The sequence below is a fragment of the Dermochelys coriacea genome, chromosome 2 (genome assembly GCF_009764565.3).
Source record: "Dermochelys coriacea isolate rDerCor1 chromosome 2, rDerCor1.pri.v4, whole genome shotgun sequence".
NCBI lineage: Eukaryota > Metazoa > Chordata > Testudines > Dermochelyidae > Dermochelys > Dermochelys coriacea.
In genome coordinates, this window is record NC_050069.1 from 149,603,457 (window position 1) to 149,621,780 (window position 18,324).

At 39.6% G+C, this 18,324-nt stretch overlaps 1 protein-coding gene across 1 annotated transcript; it reads right to left on the bottom strand.

The window, feature by feature from the left end:
* Window positions 1–6,459: 6,459 nt before the first annotated feature.
* Window positions 6,460–17,548, bottom strand: IRX4 (iroquois homeobox 4). Its single transcript, XM_038389850.2, has 6 exons — window positions 17,389–17,548; window positions 11,914–12,072; window positions 10,922–11,173; window positions 9,763–9,869; window positions 7,985–8,298; window positions 6,460–7,695 (listed from the first exon to the last, which is right to left on the bottom strand). The coding sequence occupies exons 2-6, from the start codon at window positions 11,956–11,958 to the stop codon at window positions 6,953–6,955; spliced, it is 1,461 nt and encodes a 486-aa protein (XP_038245778.1). The 5' UTR covers window positions 11,959–12,072; window positions 17,389–17,548; the 3' UTR covers window positions 6,460–6,952.
* Window positions 17,549–18,324: the final 776 nt, after the last annotated feature.

Sequence of the window (18,324 nt, forward strand, 5' to 3'; positions counted from 1 at the left end):
TCACTTGCTGGTTCCCAACTGTTCCATTTTTAATGGGCACACAGTATCACAAATTTTCCTGGCCTGCAGGGAACCAAGAACAGTGTGTATATCGGTGGTATCTGGGTACCTGCACAGGCCTTAAAAACAGATCTGTCCTGTGACCATTCACTGTGAAAGCTTCTTTAGCCTTGCATACATTATGCAAAGCACAGCATACCACAATAATTCAAACTGTGTTGGCCACACTGGCATCCAGACAAGCTCAAAGGCATCACCAACAGGCTTTCAGACACAAAGGCACACGCTACCACCATTCTGCAGGTATTCAGTCTATAGTTCAATTCCCTTTTCCTTGGGTGGGTGATGTCAGGGTAAGGCTTCAATGAGCCACAGTCAGAGATGGTATGCAGGATCATCCAAAATAAAGGTAGGCACAGAAACACTGTACATAGGCACAAACTGGCCTCTTTTGATGGTCCCCGCACAGTTCACAAAAGCCATCCTCTGAAATCCTGCTATAATTTCAGGGATTTGGGTTATGGCAACTCAGTACTGGTAGCCTGGCAAACCTGTACAACCACCATACTGACAGTTGACTTCCCAACTCTGAATTGGTTGGCAACTGACCAGTAATTTTCAGGTGTTACCAGCATTCAAAGGGTGATAGCTACCTGCATCTTCACTGGTATCCATTTCCAAAATCAAGTGTTCTGGTTCTTTAGGATTTCTGCAAGCTGCTCACACAATTCCATGAAGTTCTGCTTCCTCATTCTGAAGATTTGAAGCCACTGGTCATCATCTCAGATTTCCAAGGCCACCACACTATGCTGGTTCTTCAGGACCAGAAGCAGTGCTCCACCCATTATCACACCATTGCAGTTCTGTTATTCAACACATCTGTTCCATGGGTCCCAAGTGGAATTTCATTCCCCATCTGAGAATCAGCTGTCTTTGCTGTCTGAAATCTCTTTGAACCGATTCCACCCAGTATTTGGTACTGCACCACATGAATATGTGTCCAACGAACAACAGCAGGAACAGATCCACATTTTCACAGACCTGTTCTATGTCTCGAATGCAGTTTGACAAAAGGGAGAGATAACAGGAAACTGCTGTTATCAAATGTGTGAAGGTGACATACAGTTCCAGCAACATATAGCAAGGTGGTTCCAACAGTGTCTCCTGTGACAAACAGGACTCTGGGATACTGCCTCTGAAACATCAGCATTAATGTTACATACAAAAAGAGGGCAGTGTGGATGAAGGTTCATGCCTATGCACAGCCTATACCTATGCCCGGCACAGCATATATAGACACTTGTCATGGGTTCAGGATACATGCTTTATCAGTACACAGACAAATACCTGTGTACACTTGCATGTGTAAATAGGTGCCTCACTGCAGCCTGTGCTTAGGTGCCAAACTGTCTGAAAGACATGGGGCTTAGCAAACACCCCTCTCCTTGGAATCTCCAATTGAGCTAAGTTATTGGGCTCTATGCCTAGGATACTTGCTTTGGTGAATACCATTCTTAGGTTTCTTAGTGAACATTTTGGCTTTAACCTCAGTGGGTGCAGAAGCAAATCTTTAAAAAACAAACAAATAAACAAACAAAACCTTAACTAAAGTATAAGAGTATTTAGTGCTTAAGGTCCCAGTACAACAAGGCATGTGCCTATATTTAATCACATGAGTAGTCCCATTGGCTTCACTGAGATTACTCATGTGTTTAAAGTTAGGCATTAAGAGCCTTGCTGAATCAGGGCCTGCAGCAGGGGTTTGAGAGTCAGGATGCCCAGGTTCTAATTTCTGGCTCTGCCACTTTATGCCTGAATCACCTCAGCAAGTCACTTAACCTTTATATGCCTCAGTATACCCTTCTGTAAAATGGGTATAATAATACCTGCTTCACAGAAGTGTTTTGAGAATTAATGTGTGTAAAGGGAATGAAAAATGGTATATAAATGCTAAATATTAAATTTAGCACATAGTAGAAAATCTAGATAATGTGTCCCTTCTACACACACACCAAAGAGTATTGGCCATAAAAACCTCCCTTTTCCAGGTTTACATTTACAAAGGTAAAGGTGGGAATTAAACTCACAAGTGCCACAAAAAAAGCATTAATGCTGAAAGTTAGTCCTAGCCCCATCAGACTGTGATTAGATCTCATCCAAGGGAGGGTCTGATCACATAGGCTCTGAATGATTCCCTTTCTCTGCTGCCATCTCCCACTCCCAAACTCACATTATTTGGAGATCTTTCCAATACAACCCCCCGAATTTCCCCCCTTATTTTCATTTTCAGGGCTTTTTGGATGGAGTCTTAAAGTAAAAGTTACCTTTTCTTGATATTTAATACAATACAAGAAATACATTTCGAATTATTTGAAGGACAGATTTAGTGACAAAGGGTAAATATACATCACTAAGACTTTATTAAGTCTGAGGTACCCTCACAACCAACCTACCTTGAATATATGTGCTATTCCAAATCCTGTAAAGACAAAGTCTTCTTACTCTGTGGATGAACTGAAAGCTATTTCATTCTGTTGTGTGAGAAATGTACTAATTAAAAGTCTTTAATAGTCAGATCTCAACACAGAGTAACATTTATTTAAAATTATGCTCATAAAAGTTAAAAGAAAATGTTTGTATGATGTATTTGGTTGTCTTTTAATTGACTACAGATAAACGAGGTGACTGTTGCAATGTATTCTTTCAATCAGAATATCTGAAGTTCAACCTCTTGTTAGCTTAATATTTAAAATTGTTTGAGATAGCTACAGATAGTTAATTGCCACTATTTTTTTTTAAAAAAAATATTATTTAAAGAACAGGCTATCTTCCCAGTTGCAATTTTGCATGCATGCCTGGGAAAAAGTAGGTGACATAAATCACATGCATAATCTCAGGAGACAATCATTTTAAATCTTAATTGGCTGCCTTTTAAATATCATTTAAGGTCTCGTTTTCTCGGCCTCTCTCTCTCTAGTTAAGAAGGTGTTGTGTCAAAGTCTATTACCTTGCTGGACGTCTCTCCCTTAAGTTTTTTTAAAAAATAGAACCATCAGCAGAGGTTTGAGAGGTCGATAAAGCTTTTAGATTTGGAGATGTTTTCAGGGAGCCCATTTCCTGCGGCTAAGAGTTGTTAATGGAGCTTAAGGAATTATCTTATGACTCGGGCTGGGAGAGCCGTATATTTCTTCGCTCCTGTTCCCTTGTCGAGGCTGAATATGCTGCTGTCAAACTCGCTTAATGAAAAGTAACGCGTCGCTGATTACAGTTTTATTTGGGCTCTATGTAAAAAGCACTGTTAATTTAGCATCCCCTCCTTTGTGTGTTTGAATTTGCCATGGCTGAATGATTTAGAGTCTCTCAGTTTCAGACCGTTTTCTCCATGTTTTTCTTTCTTTCTTTCTTCTCCCTTCTTTTTAATCCCCTCTTTATATTTCTGCTTTGTATATTTATCCAAGTTATATGGCTTTCTTTCTTAGCGCCTCCCTTCCCTCCCCCCCCCCAACAGCCGAGGAACAGTTGAAAGTGATCTTTGACTTGTGCTATTGAATAAAATAGTAAAGATTAATTTCTCACAGTCTTTTGTTCACACTTTCTGGATGCTTTTGAATGAACTGTTATGCCTGACTGCTAATCTCTAGATAAGGATTAAAAAAAACACACCCCAAAACAAAATTCTGATTTCATACAAAGAACATCCTATATACCTGTAGCCTACTGCAATCAGGTCCTGTTAGATAGCGGGTACAAACTTATTCAAACTTGTTTTACAATGACAGTGACACAGCATTAAGGGGTAAAGCATTTTCTAATTTATAATATTGGAATTTTTTTGCCTCGAACAGAATTTTATTGCCTTTATTTTAAATATTATTTGAGGATTTCTTTCTCCAGATTTGAATGTAAGTCAGTGTTGTCAGTTATTATCTCCAAGAGTATTTGGAGTATTTGTTACCATTTTTTCAAAAGCCCGGCCGCGAAATACGTGCAAAGGTGCCAAAGAACTCTATAGAAATCAGACCAATTTTAATGCTATATTATTGTTTCCTCTGAGGGTAAAATTCCTGCAATTATACACAGAAAGTGTATTTTTGAATAATTTAGCATTCCGTATATGAGTTGATTTTATGTGGTACAGCTGATTTAGATAAACACATTTTCTGAATTATATTTACTCCATAACTTTGTCTCTACATCTGTCTTCTGTTCTGAAAATACTCATTTGGCTACCATTGTAATGAATAATTAAATCTTCGCCCCCCAGCCCGCCCTCATATATCCTCAATAGCACCACCGAACTTGAAATCTGCAGCGAATCAGTAGCATGTGCACACGTACTTACATATACAATAACACGTGTATAGACACACATGTACATTTTTGCTTTAACATAGCTACCACAGAAGCCAGTATTTTTTCTTATGGTGGTTATGCGTATTACTGTCCCATTTGCTTCTACTGCTGGTTTGATGGCGGAATACGTGCGCCCCCTTCCCTCTCGTCTCTTCTACCTTATTTTGGTTTTTAAAAAATTTGCTTTGTCTAAAAGGCTTCACTGAAAAGCTCTCCGGCCGCCCTGCTGCATTAAAATTCCTGCCGGCCCAGCATCTAGCTGAGAACACTTCTCCCCAGAGACTCCACTTTCGCTATTACTGTCAAGTACCCTTGACTCTTTATTTTTGCCCTTTTATCTATTACAACTAATTCGAGTTCTTTTGCCCTTTTCAGTTTAAGACGTGGCTTTCTGTAAAGCCTCCCCCTGCCACCGAGATCTCTGGGTGCAGAGCCTTTAGAAATTGAGGGGTTTACTGTCAAAATGAAAATTTCACTTCAAATTATCTTGGCTGATGCACGTTTTCCAGGCCGGGGGCTCCTGTCTCAGCCTTTTGACAGCCAGATCAGCAGCGAGGTTCAGTGATCTCGATAATATCATCCAAGAGAGCGAAAGTCAATACAATGACAGGGAATATGACTGGATACAATCCAATTACAGCTGCTTTCAGAGAGGGGAAGGGTTTGATCTACTCCCCACACCCAGATTCCTTTATTCAATTGCTGCACTAACCAGTCTCACTCTAAAGTTTGCGGGTTAGTGTGTTTTATATTTTAACTACTGTAGTTGCTGTCTCGAGATTTCTTTACAAACTCCTGGGGGTAGCGCTCACTTTCATTTCTGGTCTTTCTTTTAATTCTGGGGGGAGAAAGTATGGGAAAGGATGCAGGGTTTTTTTCATGTTCCCACTTTAGTCCCATTATGAGCGTTTAACTCTTGCCCACATCAGTAGATAGGGCTCCTCTGGATTGTAAACTGGTATCTTAAGAAGATTATTTTTCTTATTTCTATCAGGTTTGGTTTATCTTTTCTTTATTTTCCCCGGCCCGCGGAACAGAAAGTTTGTTTCTACTCCGCGATTGAAAGGGAAATGTTTAAAATGCTTGTTATTTAACTGGTAAATTGGCAGCGAGACCTCCTGAAACACATGGAGAAGGAGCTCTTTCTCTTGGCTGCACTCTATTTAATGTCAAAACGGTAAAGCATCTGTCCTGAAGTGCTGAAATATTCATGGAGAATCAACGATTCTTCATACTATCAGAGGAGCTTGAAGCTAAAACGGTTCTTTAAAATATCAAATTTTCCATGTGAATCAATTGCTTCGCACTCATAAAAAGAGATTCCCCTGCCACAGCGGCAAACACTGGGTCCCGGGGTGATTTTCCCCAGCCTGCTCTCCAAGATCCCACCTCCCCCTTCTCAGGTTTATGCGGCGGACACTGTCTACCCTTAGTGGGCAGCTGGAGTCTTTTTTCTCTTCTTCTATTTTCTCCCCCTTTATTTCAGCAAATCTAGAGTACAACTACACTTCTATCTATCTATCTATCTATCTATCTATCTATCTATCTATCTATCTATCATTGGTTTAAAGTATGAACATTTAATTCCTCTTATTGTTTTTCTTTCCCCGCTCCTTTCTTGGGTGACAACTGTCAAACTCAACAAATGTAATGATGGATGGCCCTGTGTTTCTCTAGCAGAGAAGGGCTCTTGAGACTGGACATCCATATTCCAGTGTAACACACAGTATTCATTAACACGGCGTTCTTCAACAGAGTACAACCAGGTAAATGTAGTGTTGTACTTAAAAGCATAACAATAACTATCTGTTTAAAGGAGAAATCTTAGACCGTTATTTGCTCAAGGATCTCCGAGTTTAGAACATCCTGGATTCCTTTACGCACACAGAAAGAGAAAAAAATAAGGCCCAATGAAAAAGTATTAGTATTTCTGATTTAAATAAATTTGTTTGCAGTTATGCTAATGATTTGTTGATATTTTCATGATTTTTTTCTAGTATTAATGCAATCATCTTGACATTTCTTTAAATTACTAGAACATCTATGAACACATTCTAAAACTGGAACATATTTATTTTGTAATGCAAAACGCCACCACTAATTTTTACTTCTGAAACAGACAATTTATTGGAGTGAACATACTTTTTAAACATGTTTGTCAAGGTAAATTTGTGCAATAGTGTAAACTTGGTATAAGTGCCGTTTGTGAATTATATGATAACAATGAAATCAGAAGGAAAAAAATCTGAAAAGTCTTTATAACTAATATTGGCATGCCTTAAATTAAATATCTGAATTTAAATTTCTCGTTTGTAAACTTTTGGATGTAAACTTTTAAGTTCGCCTACACTATAGTACGTGCTTTTAGACATGGAGTTAAATTATTTTTAGGACACTGATCCCTTAAAGTCGCCGCCAACAGAAATTCTTCAAAACAGCAATGAGTAAAGTCTGCCTGTTTAATTAAGCAAACTGAACGTTAAATCCTTATCTTTGTTATTTTTTAAAAAATTATATTTAAATTTAAATTCTTCCAAATCTCTTTTCAGTGTATCCCACTCTTCAGGTGTTAGAAAGTTCTTTGCCACTTGGGGTGTTGTTAAGAACAAAACATTTTGCTTCCTGATTTGGGAAATGCAAGAAATTCTTTATTTGAGTCCTGGTGGGATAAGTTTGACAGTTGGCCTTTGAGCACGTTAGTACTGTTCCCCATTGAGCGTCCTAAAGATCCCGTTTCCAGAATAGCCCCTTTGGTGGTAGCCCAGGAAACTGTTGTGTTGCTCAAAGCTTGGTTCAAAGTACTGTGTCTGAATATGGGGTCATGAAACACCCCATCCACCCAGTTCCTGAGATTGGTGACTGGGGAATCCTGATGTCTGTCAATGACACTAACAGGAGCAGAAACTGCAACGGAAGAGGATACTCCTTGGCGTTTCAGCATGCAGGAAGGATACTCAGTTTGGTTTAGAGAAGTGGCAGTGTGAGCCAAGGACCAAATCCTGGGTTTTGTCTCCAATATTTGTTGCCCCTGCTGAAAACACATTTTGGACTCACAACTTCTCTGCCTTACATTGGTTAAGTCTTGCTCACATTCGTCCACCACATTCTTGAGACAGTTTTTAGCCCTCTCCAGGTCTTCTTCAATAGTGGCCGCCGGGATCGGTGTCTTTAGAGAAGGCTCCTTGCAATGATTAGTAGCACATGTGTCGGCTGCCCTTAGCTGGCTGCTCTCCAGGTGCTGGAAGGGCTGTTTCAATTCGCATTCTGAGCTTTCCGACTCAATGGGGTCAAAGTCATCCAAATCACTCAGTTCCAGCTCTTTTTCTTCTTTGCTGGTGGCCTCTGCAGGAATGGGAAAACAGTAAACCATACGGAATAAATAGCACCGCAGCGCTTCTTTAAAGTAACACCATCTCTAAAGATCCGGGGTACTGTTTAAAAGGTCATTTCTAATAAAGACTACAACTGCAATTCTGTAGGTATGTTTCTAGGCTATGTGCAATTCATAAGTATATCCTACCCACTCATGCAACAACATTCATGATAAAAACAGTCAAAGGGGAAACTGAAAACTGATCTGGCTACTCTAGAATTCTGCTTGTTAATTGTAAATGTATACTTAATAAGATACCATCGTTTTTCTCGTTCTTCATATTGTCTTCCTGTGACTCTTCCTCCTCTTCCTCTTCGTAGGATCTCTTCTCATCGGAACACTTGTTCCTCGGAGGCCAGGTCATCTTGTTCTCCTTCTTGAGCCTCCTCCTGGCGTTGGCGAACCAGGTGGAGACCTGGGTGAGGGTCATCTTGGTGATGATGGCCAGCATGATCTTCTCGCCCTTGGTGGGGTAGGGGTTCTTCCTGTGCTCCTGCAGCCAGGCCTTCAGCGTGCTGGTGGTTTCACGAGTAGCGTTTTTTCTTCGGGTGCCTCCGTCCATAGTGCCATACCTGTAGTTCACAAGACATAAATCACACCATATGAAGATCATGTCAAAGATACAGCGAGGTGGTCTTTGGGCACCTGATCCAAAGCCCACTGAAGCCAAAGGAAAGATACATGGGTCTTGGACCAGGTCCTAGGAGAGACCACTAGTGGTACCGTCTTCTAGCACTAGTCAGTGTCGGAAGAATACTGTATCAAAACCTGAGGGGCCGTAAAAGGCTTTTAGTAATGATTTACCCCAACAATTCAGTGGTAAGAGAGAAGCAATGATAACATACCATTTTAAAATGAGGAATACTGGGCATACGGAATGTTTTAATTCAATTATGCAATAACCTTTGAAGAACAAATAGAAAAGAAAATGTCTATTTTTATTCAGGTAAATTGCAAAGTCCATTTTAACAACTTGTGTGACAGAAACATCTTAGAAACGCACAGACCCGCACACAAAAGTTCTGCTTTTCAGCTGTTTGATAAATCCTTCTCAAATAAAATACATTTAAGTGACCTCAGGGTGTAACTGTTAACAGAAATATATTTCCTCCTTATTCCTTTTATTAGTAATCTCTCCGACCCTTTTGTTCCTGAAATTGTAAAAACGTGACGCAGAAGACACTGGACTGCACCTGAATATTTAATGCACATCATCCGGGAAAGGTCATCGGCACCCAGTGGGCTTAAAAGGTTGAGATGGTTTAAGTGGTTTTATGCTGTTTTAAAACTAATAAACATACCGAAGATAAAAGGGCTGTTCAATTTAACACAATATAGGAAAAACTAATTAATACCAAAAAAAAAAAATTGACTAGTGGAAAGTATAGCTCCTTGAAAAGTAAAGGACCAGGTGCTGGGTTGGAAGAACAATGTGTTTAAACATACACTTAGAAAAAGTTTCTGGAGAATATGATGAGAGAACCAAGATAAATTGGCATGATCTCTTCAAGTACTGCCAAGGTATATAGGCCTCATTATTTGAGTTTTTCAAAGCTACTCCCACATTTGTTAAAACATTCAGCTGACTAGAGTAGAATAATGAAATGGACTGAATTACATGCAGGAAAGGGGGACGTAGTGTATTTGATACATAGTTTGCTAAAGTCCGAAGCCATTCACAGCACCAACACTGCTCGGTGCTGACAAACACAAATGTGTGGGTATTTAGCCAGTCCCTCCCCCTCTCCTCCGCCCCTCCCCTCCATGTTTAATTTAGAGACTTAGTGTCAACATTCAGAATAAAGCTTTGGTTTTTACTACACTGTTTGAGCAGCCTGCCCAGTAGGTCCCTCTTCAGTCTCCAGGTAATGTACAAATGTGAGGTTTGTCAAAGGAGAAAAGCAGGCTTCCATTTTGCCTAACTATTTATTTATCTGCCTTACCTTGATTAATAATTCCTTGTTAAACCGACACAGTGTTCCACTGTTTAAAATGTCTCCTTCTTCGTTACATGTGTTTAATTGTTTGCTTCTTACCTGTCATACTGATACTGACTGAGTGTGTGATCGTAGGGATAGTAGGCAGCCGCCTGGGTAATGCCCGCATGCGTAGATCCAGTCCCATCCTTCGCGTCGAAACTGTTCTGTAACACAAAATCGAGCGTGTCCTTTCACCACTTCCCACCCCCAGCCCCGCCGCCCAGTCTCTCTCCTTAGAAGTAGTTAAGGGAAGTGAATTGACTTGTTACATTTATGGTAAAATGTAACACAAATGTTACAGTGTTGCTATGGAATACATTGTTTTCCACGGCAGTTTGGCTCCAAAACAATTGCCTCGTATTTGACTGCAATAATGAACCTGTTTCCCTTCTTATTAACAGGTATTCTCCCAACCGAAATAACTAGAAAAAGCTTAATTCATAGTTTCCTTCTCTACAGAACCGAGAGCAGATTTCATTTATTAACATTATAAAACAATGACCTAGAAAGTGACAACAAGCGTTTCAACTTTTAATGACATCTTAGCTATTCACAACTATCTCCTTTAATTAATCAGAAATACAATGTGAAAAAGAGATGAAAGATGAATGGCAACTTACTGCTGTGGTCTTACAGTAAGATATGTTCTGGCTGTAGCAAAGGTCTAGAATTTCAGCAGTCGGTGAAATCAATACACACATTAACCCATGCTATAATCATGGCAAAAAAAAAAAAGCTCATTCCAAGGTATATCGATTGTTCTGCACCTCTGTATATGCAACTTTGAACTACCAACCTATCTATATCGTTCATTCTAGTGTCGTTCATCAGATTCACAGAACTGTCTTTTAACTGTAGTATCAGGTAACTGTTAAGCATACTTTAACATTAGAGAGAGAGTTAAAAGGCAGAGCTATGCGTCGATAGTCAGAAAATAGGCTTTCGTAAAGAACTACCAGTATTTAGATATTTAGTAGAACTACTTAAAGTGGTCTCTGTCCTAAAACATGACTGACTTAGTATAGCAATCTAAACATAACAGCACGTGAATTTTAGTCTTAGTGAACAGTTCCAATTCAGAAGAGAGGGGAGAACACAAATTTCCTCTAGGGACTCTAACACGCAAGCCAAGAAGCGAGAAGATATGTTTTCGTTAATCTTTTGAGCTGGGATTTGTTTTACTAATGAGTGACAAGAAGATTCTAGGGTTGCTTACCAAAGAATAGAAGGCAGAAGCTTCAGTACCATAGGTAACATAGTTTCCATAGCCCTGGGTACTTGTGTAAGGATTTCCATAAACTCCTAAGGCAGCTGCAGAATTGAGCTCATGTCTGGCTGTGGCTAACAGCCTGCTTTCGTATACAGGACAATAGACTGGCGTCTGAGCCGGGGCTGCAGTGCCTGAATCTGTCAGAGTCCTGCCACTAGACTCACAGCAAGTTGTCAGGGAATTGGTGGTCATCAGGAACTAAGGGAAAAGAGGAAAACTTTTTAAAACCTGCAGTTAAGTTTTCACATTTGTTTCCTTTCAAGGCAGAGGAAATGAAGGTTTCGGGAAATGTACAGATTAGATATTTTATCAGTTAAAAAAGAAGACAAAACTCTAAGCGTTTAATGAAAATCTCTGCAAAGGGGCGGCTACATCAGGTTTTCAGGCTGCTTATATTAAATGCTTTTAAAAGTAACTTTTAAAATGGATTGTACAAAGTGTTGATATCATTTGTCTTCACTTGCAGCACAATGCTCCCCATCTGCGTTTTTAAACCTTTTTTTTCTAAATCACTCATGCATATTTATTTTGACTGCAGATTTGTAACAGCCCTACATACATCTATTATTAACCTGAGGGTTTCAAATATCCCATTATGTTTCTACAATAGATATTTCAGTAATTTCCTTTTAAGTGTGTAAATAGTAAACCTAATCCGGAAGATAAAATATTATTCTTGGAGTGTTTCCATACCCCTTCTCCTTTCCTCTAGCCTTCCCCGCCCCTCCAGCCCCTCCATAACACCCTAAATACTGTATGCTCCTTTCATTTTACAAATATGCCCACAAATTTAAATATCTTATAAACAGACTGAGTGCTTAACCAATTGCACGCTTTCACATACTATAAAGGAACACTGCAGCTTTTATCACTGAACGGTAGAAATCAATAATGACTGAAATTCAATCAATTAACGTTTGCGGACAATAGAGTCTTACCTGGGGTGCAGAAGAGTAAGGGTATCCAAACTGAGGATATGACATGGTACAGAGGCTCCCAGTTATCTAGAAACAAGGAGAGACGTCTGATCTGCACGCTATTGCAGCCTTGCTCTGCTCTGTTGTACCAATTGATTGGTAACCACAGGTTCCTAGATGCTTATAGGACGAAGCAGAATACCATATTTAATTTACCTACATGAATCTTAAACTTTTTTTAACTGAAAAACATGTATGATGAATGTAGCATTTTTTTTCTACAGCTGCAAACTAGAAGTAATTTCTACAAGTGGACTCAGAGATTGACAAACGTGGCGACAGAAATAAATATTTTGCACAGATGGAAAAAAAAAAAGAAAAGTAGTTCAAACAGGTCAACTCAGATACACGTTTTATAAGCAGCAGAGACTGACTCAATTTGACCAGTCTGCAAGTTTAACATTCATCTGTGGTAGGTTTGAGTTTGAGTTAAGAACATACAAAGCAGAGTTTGGAGAGCACTCAAACATCAGATACTTGAGTTTATAGTATTTTAATATGGTTCTGTAGGACGACTATGAATGGTTTTGATCTCAAGAATCAATATTACACCAACTAAGATTTTTCCCCTTCGACACTGAAGGATGGCAAACCCTTTTAATTAGAAATTAATTAATGAGCAGCTGCTTCTTCCCACCCCACCACAATAATTAGTCTCAATTACAAACGAGACATATGAAGAGACACACGAGTGAGTCTTCATTTACGATGTAATCAACAGTTAAAATTAGCAGTAACACTGACAATAAACCACATTGCATGCAGTTTTGTTTTCTTTGCATCCTTTAGTCCAGATGTGCGATTAAATTTAAAAACACTATAAATATACGTTCCAGGCAATGACTGAAGACATGGGTGTTCCCCTCGAAAAGAGTTTGATTGCAGTATCAATATTTGTAATTTTTTTAGAAAAGTCAACGTTTACCTTCTTTAGGGCCCGATCCTGCTTTACTCATGCATTGAAGTGAATGGGGCAGTAAGGTGCTGCCATAATACAGGCTCGGATTCGAACAATGATAGTTTATGTTGTTGGATGGAGAATTTATGAAAGAACCGTTTGTCGTTTTAGGTTACAAAAATTATTTAAAAATTATAGTCAGCAGCTTTTTACCCGATATTCTGGGAAAACGCACACTCATAGCTCTCCTGATATCACCTCAACTCTGCCCTTTGAGATTAGTTACTAAAATAGCTTTCATCAGTGTCTTGGACTCTGTTTGAAGCGTAGCATTCCCCCATCAGAGGCGGGTGACCTAGAGGATATAACTTAAACGTTATTGTTTGTGGGAGCATGGCAGGTCAAATCATTTTACAGATCAAGGGCCTATTCCTATCTCCACTGAAGCCAATGGTAAAACTCCCATTGATTTCAATGGTACCAGGATCAGTCCCTTCATTATTTTCAAGCGCTTTTAGACTGTATTTCGTTCATCTCAGTAGCTCCCCCACTATGGATCCGGAGCAGAAAGAGTCCGTTTATACATGAGAAGTATTTTAAATCGCCCTATGGATCCAAACCCCGCAGTTTCGCTCCTGAGAGTATACTCCCATTTGATTTAGTTGGCGTGTTGCTTGAGTAGGGATTAAAGGCCCAATTCCATGTGGGGCTGACCGTCCGCAACTCTCTCTGATTTCGGTAGGAACTGGGGCGCCTTCAGCACGGGGCTCCGGGTGCCTGCACTGCAGGAGCTGGTCAGAACAGAAAGGCGAAAGGCAGAACCATTTTACCCGCTCTGTGCAGCGCTGCAGTTTCTGACACTGCCCTACAGTTCTAATAATCCAGTTTGTGAAACTTTATTGTTGGAAACCCATGCAGAAGAGACTTGTTTACTTTTGACATACTCCTGTCATGGTAAATAAACAGGGGGAAGGAATCTCCTTGCAAAGAATACCGAATCCCCATGATCTGTACTCACTCCTCGCTTCACCCAGGCTACCAGTTCCCTCCTTTTTGAGGAGTATAACGGCATCGCAAAGCAGCTAATGTGGCATTGGAAGTCACCCTGTCGTCACCATAGGCTTTCCTCTCTAAGGAAGTGACCTCTGCTGTGGCTGTAGTAATTGTCAATAATTTATAGGGAGTAAATTACCAAAACTAAGGCTCCAAAGAACAACAAGCTGCCAGTGGCAGTAATGTGGCAGCAAGTTAGCCGGGCATCCGTGAGCCTTTTGGAGGAACTAGGGAACAGCTCGTTGCGCTGGAGCCATGGCTGATGGTGCAGTGGCGTGCTGCTCCATGGTGTGCAGACTTGCTCGGAGAGATTCCTGGGTTCAGACATGTGAATAGCCCCAGGGTCACACTCTAATTAATGATGATGTTCTCTTCTTCTCCCCAGCTGGAAGACTGCCTCCCAGAAACGAATCTGCCCACTCTGACAGCTCGATTGAGGGTGATTGATGACTATCTGGAGACCACAGTACACATAATACAGTATCTGCTGCGTAATTACTTTAATTTACAGATGAAAATACTAGTTCTAGGATTGGGTTAGACTACAACAAGCGGTGTCCTAAGGCGTCTTAAATAGTTCCCAAAAAACAAATAGACACAGTAAATGCAAATTATTCAGACAGTTTAGTGTCTGTAGCCGGGAGAAATGCTTAAAGAACAGGAGTCAAATGACATTAATAATTGTTTTTGAATTCCGTATTGATTTCTTGAGAGAGTGTGTTTATTCTTTTCTCACCTGCGATGCTAATATCACCTTCTTTCTATGAATAATAATAAACTAGCCATTGGGGCTTATGCTACAATGAAACTCTTACTTATTCTTTCCAGTTACTCAGCGTTTCCAGAACACAATGCTACTTTTAGTTATTCATTATTACAGATAACACAATGTATAACCTTATAGAGGATTTTGTGAAAAAATAATTGAAAAAATCCGCGAATGTATAAAAATGATCTTCCTTAAGAGATTTGCACTGTCTTTTGCTTACATAAACCCTGGAATATTATGAACTGGTGCTGGGGAGGAAAACAGCTGCACTTATCTCAAGAGTGGCTCTGTGCAAAGCACTGTAATTAGCTGATAGAGCTGGAGAACTGTTTTGAGAAGCTGTAGCACAATCATACAGTTTTTCAAACTGCATGTCTTGTCTTTTTCTTTTGATACTACTGCAGACGTCAACCCAGCAGTGACACCCATAACACAGCAGGATTGATATTTAGATGAGTCGATTAATCTTTACAATACAAGAGCAGATTCAACATTTATATTCCTTGTCTGTTTGTATATCTACAATTGTCTTTCACTACCCTGTACCAGGCAAATCCACTGATACCCGGTTTTTTGCACTGAAGGTTCCCTTATTAATCACTGTAATCATCTGTAATTTTTTCTAGTCTGCCTGTTACATTACTTTACCCTAACTCAGCATTATACTAGTACCAAAGGGTATTCCCACGAAAACTGTCTATAACATTTTTTGATAATTTACATCATAAAACGGACAGTTTATAAAAACTGGCATTACCTTGTTACAGTGTTGCTCTTTTGTCACTTACAGTCTACAAATAATGCTTTTTTTTATGAGAAACTCAACGAAGTTATATTTCATCATGAATTTCTAGTGCCAGAGCAATAAGTCCCGCAATGATTTAAAATCTTTGTGGCTCTTGCACATGAACAACATAACACTGTTCAAAGCCAAGTAAAGACGATTAATGCTGTGGGCTATATCCCCAAGCATTTGGAAAATGCAAGCATTTGGTATGTAATAAAAAATTATTCTTGCCAAGCCCTTTTTTTTGTACAAAAGAGTTAACAGCACTTGAGCAAAATAACCAACCGGAGCTATTTGCTAAGTTAAAGAAAGTAAAACCGTCTAAATCAACAAGAAGTGCTCCAGAGTTTCCCAAGATAAAAAAGTACAGACACAAACGTATCTTTGAGAGCCAAAGCTTAATGAAGTATGTCTTAAAGGGTTACTACAAACTGGTTGATTTTTCTTCTTCTCAAAGAAACTGGAGCCAATGTTCAGACAAGTTTTATTATGAAAACATGAAACAAGAAGGAAACATCGTGATACTTGAACAGGCCACAGCAGGTAAAAAAACAGGGAAGCTCTTCTAAGGCTAAGGCTTTGATGGACGTCTTCAGGGACGCGATCTAGCCGCGGTTATACAGCTACAGTTTCACTGGATATATGCCCATTTCCTTCTGTTCTGGAGGTGTCATTGCCTCGCCATTAAATATTTCAGGGAGACGATATATACTTATGGGCTAAATAGACGTTAGTAAGATCTTTCGGTCACGTTTGCTTTGTTTTCAAGTTAAAGATTTAAACAACCTTGACTCAGTGTCTGACAAAGGTTGTGAAGCTCTACGTGTTGCCCATTTGGGATCTGACATGAAACTGAGGGCAGCCTGCAACATTTTCAAATGAATTAGCTCCCATAAAGTCGGTATTGACATTAAATAGGTAGATTTTGTAAAAAGTGTATCTGAAGTGTAATTACATACACTGCAGTCTAAATCAAGGGACAGTGAGTTTTTCATATCTCTTGTACATACATATCTATAAGCCGTCACTATGATCTGTGATTTCTAGAGTTATGATGACATACACAATGATTGCCTAAAAGGGCATCTCTAATATTAATTTACCCAGGTTACAACTACATGTAAAATCAGTTGCTTAAACGTATCCACTTGGAACACTTTTATATATAGTCTTTACTTAAATCCTCTTGACAATCTAGATCAATGGAAGAAGGATCACATTCTCACACTAGTCTTTGTATTTATTAACTTTTAACACTTAAGAACTCGAGCCAAGATACACACACGCACATTTTCAGCATCCAGGAGCAGCTGAAACAGAACATATGCACTCGCTGAACGGTTGGGTGGACTCTATTGTACAATAACATTTCCATGCTCTCTAGATTGCGCAAAGACTACAGCCACTATTGCATTAGCAAAGCGAAGATCACACAAGATTTTTCTTTTCATTTTCGAAAGTGCCGCAGGTTCCTAGGCATTCAAGCGCTCCCTCCTTACCCTCTTCGAGCTGCTGGCAATGAACAGCTTTACAATACTTCAATGTGCAGATAAAACTTTCTTACTGCAAGATCAAATTCGATTCCTTTCAAAGTTTGACCTAAAATCCAGAAATTTTAACTCAGTGCCCTCCCTTAACATACGCTAATATCCACACCCCTTTCCCAAGAAATAACATGCATACTAGATTATATTTGTACTCTGTCCTAGGTAAAGACTGCACAAAGCCAAACGATTTATCACAGGTAGTTTCTCTTCTGCCTAGCAGTTAGTTTTCAGCTGGCTTGCTGGTGAAGCAGACTCTGAGGAAAGAAAGAAAGAAAGAAAGAAAGAAAGAAAGAAAGAAAGAAAGAAAGAAAGAAAGAAAGAAAGAAAGAAAGAAAGAAAGAAAGAAAGCCCTATCATCAAAACAAGCAGAAGGTTTCTTTACCTGAGATCACGCCAGGCTTCGACTAAAATCTTCTAGCGAGAGCTTTTCCATAGCAGGGGATGTCGTCTCTTGTCTGCAGTGACTCACTTTGCAGAGAGCTATAGAGAACTAATGTAGACATTTCTCAGTGTATAATACCTGACTGGAGTGGAATAGTGCTTTCAGTCCCTAGGCGCCACAATCACTTCACTAACCCCCTGTACTAGAGTGACGTTCAAGTGAATAGCTTCACTGATCACACTCTTTCCTACTGATTAACACTTTCCAACACGACCAGACACTCGAGTTTCAACTTTTCCGTTGAAAACGGATCCAAGCATTCCTTGATTCATCGAGCTATAAAAGCTGCTTATGGAGAGGGGGACACCATAATTAATAGCAGGTTAGTAAAAGTAGTGCTGCCGCTCCAAATGTTGTCCTTGTTGCAAACAATAATTGAATTGATTCTGAAAGGACACGAATGTCCTCCATTTAACCTAATGATCTGCAGGTTGTACACGCTGTAAGGCAACCATCTACCAGAGAGTTGATTAACTGCGCACACATCCAAACTATAGTTTATCTGTACAAGTAAAGATTGCAAGACGCTAAATTTACAGACAGCTCTTTTTTAGTCTCCCTCTCTTTTGATGAGTTGGTCTTAAAGGGCATCGTTACCTGTGCAAGTAGAGAATGTGTGCCTGGACCTCTTCAGCTACTGGCCTTAATTTTTTCCATAATTGCTTGGTCAGTATTCTAGATCTCAGGTACCATGCACTGCAGCAATCCCCCAGCTACACATGGACGGTGAAAAACACCTTTCTTCACCTCCTCTGTCCAGTTTGGATCCATAAAAGAAAGACAATGGTCAAATGCAGAACGTTTCAGTTCTGTAGTACCCTGCAATGATTCTCATCAGTTGAAAATCCTTGGCAGCATTTTATTAGGGGCCCGATC

Coding starts and splice junctions, on each gene's coding strand:
- IRX4 (XM_038389850.2), bottom strand. CDS start 11,958: ATGTCATATCCTCAGTTTGGATACCCTTACTCTTCTGCACCCCAG. Junction 9,870..10,921: donor CTTCTGCCTTCTATTCTTTG/GTAAGCAACCCT, acceptor TTTGTGTTACAG/AACAGTTTCGACGCGAAGGA. Junction 7,696..7,984: donor GAAGAACGAGAAAAACGATG/GTATCTTATTAA, acceptor CCATTCCTGCAG/AGGCCACCAGCAAAGAAGAA.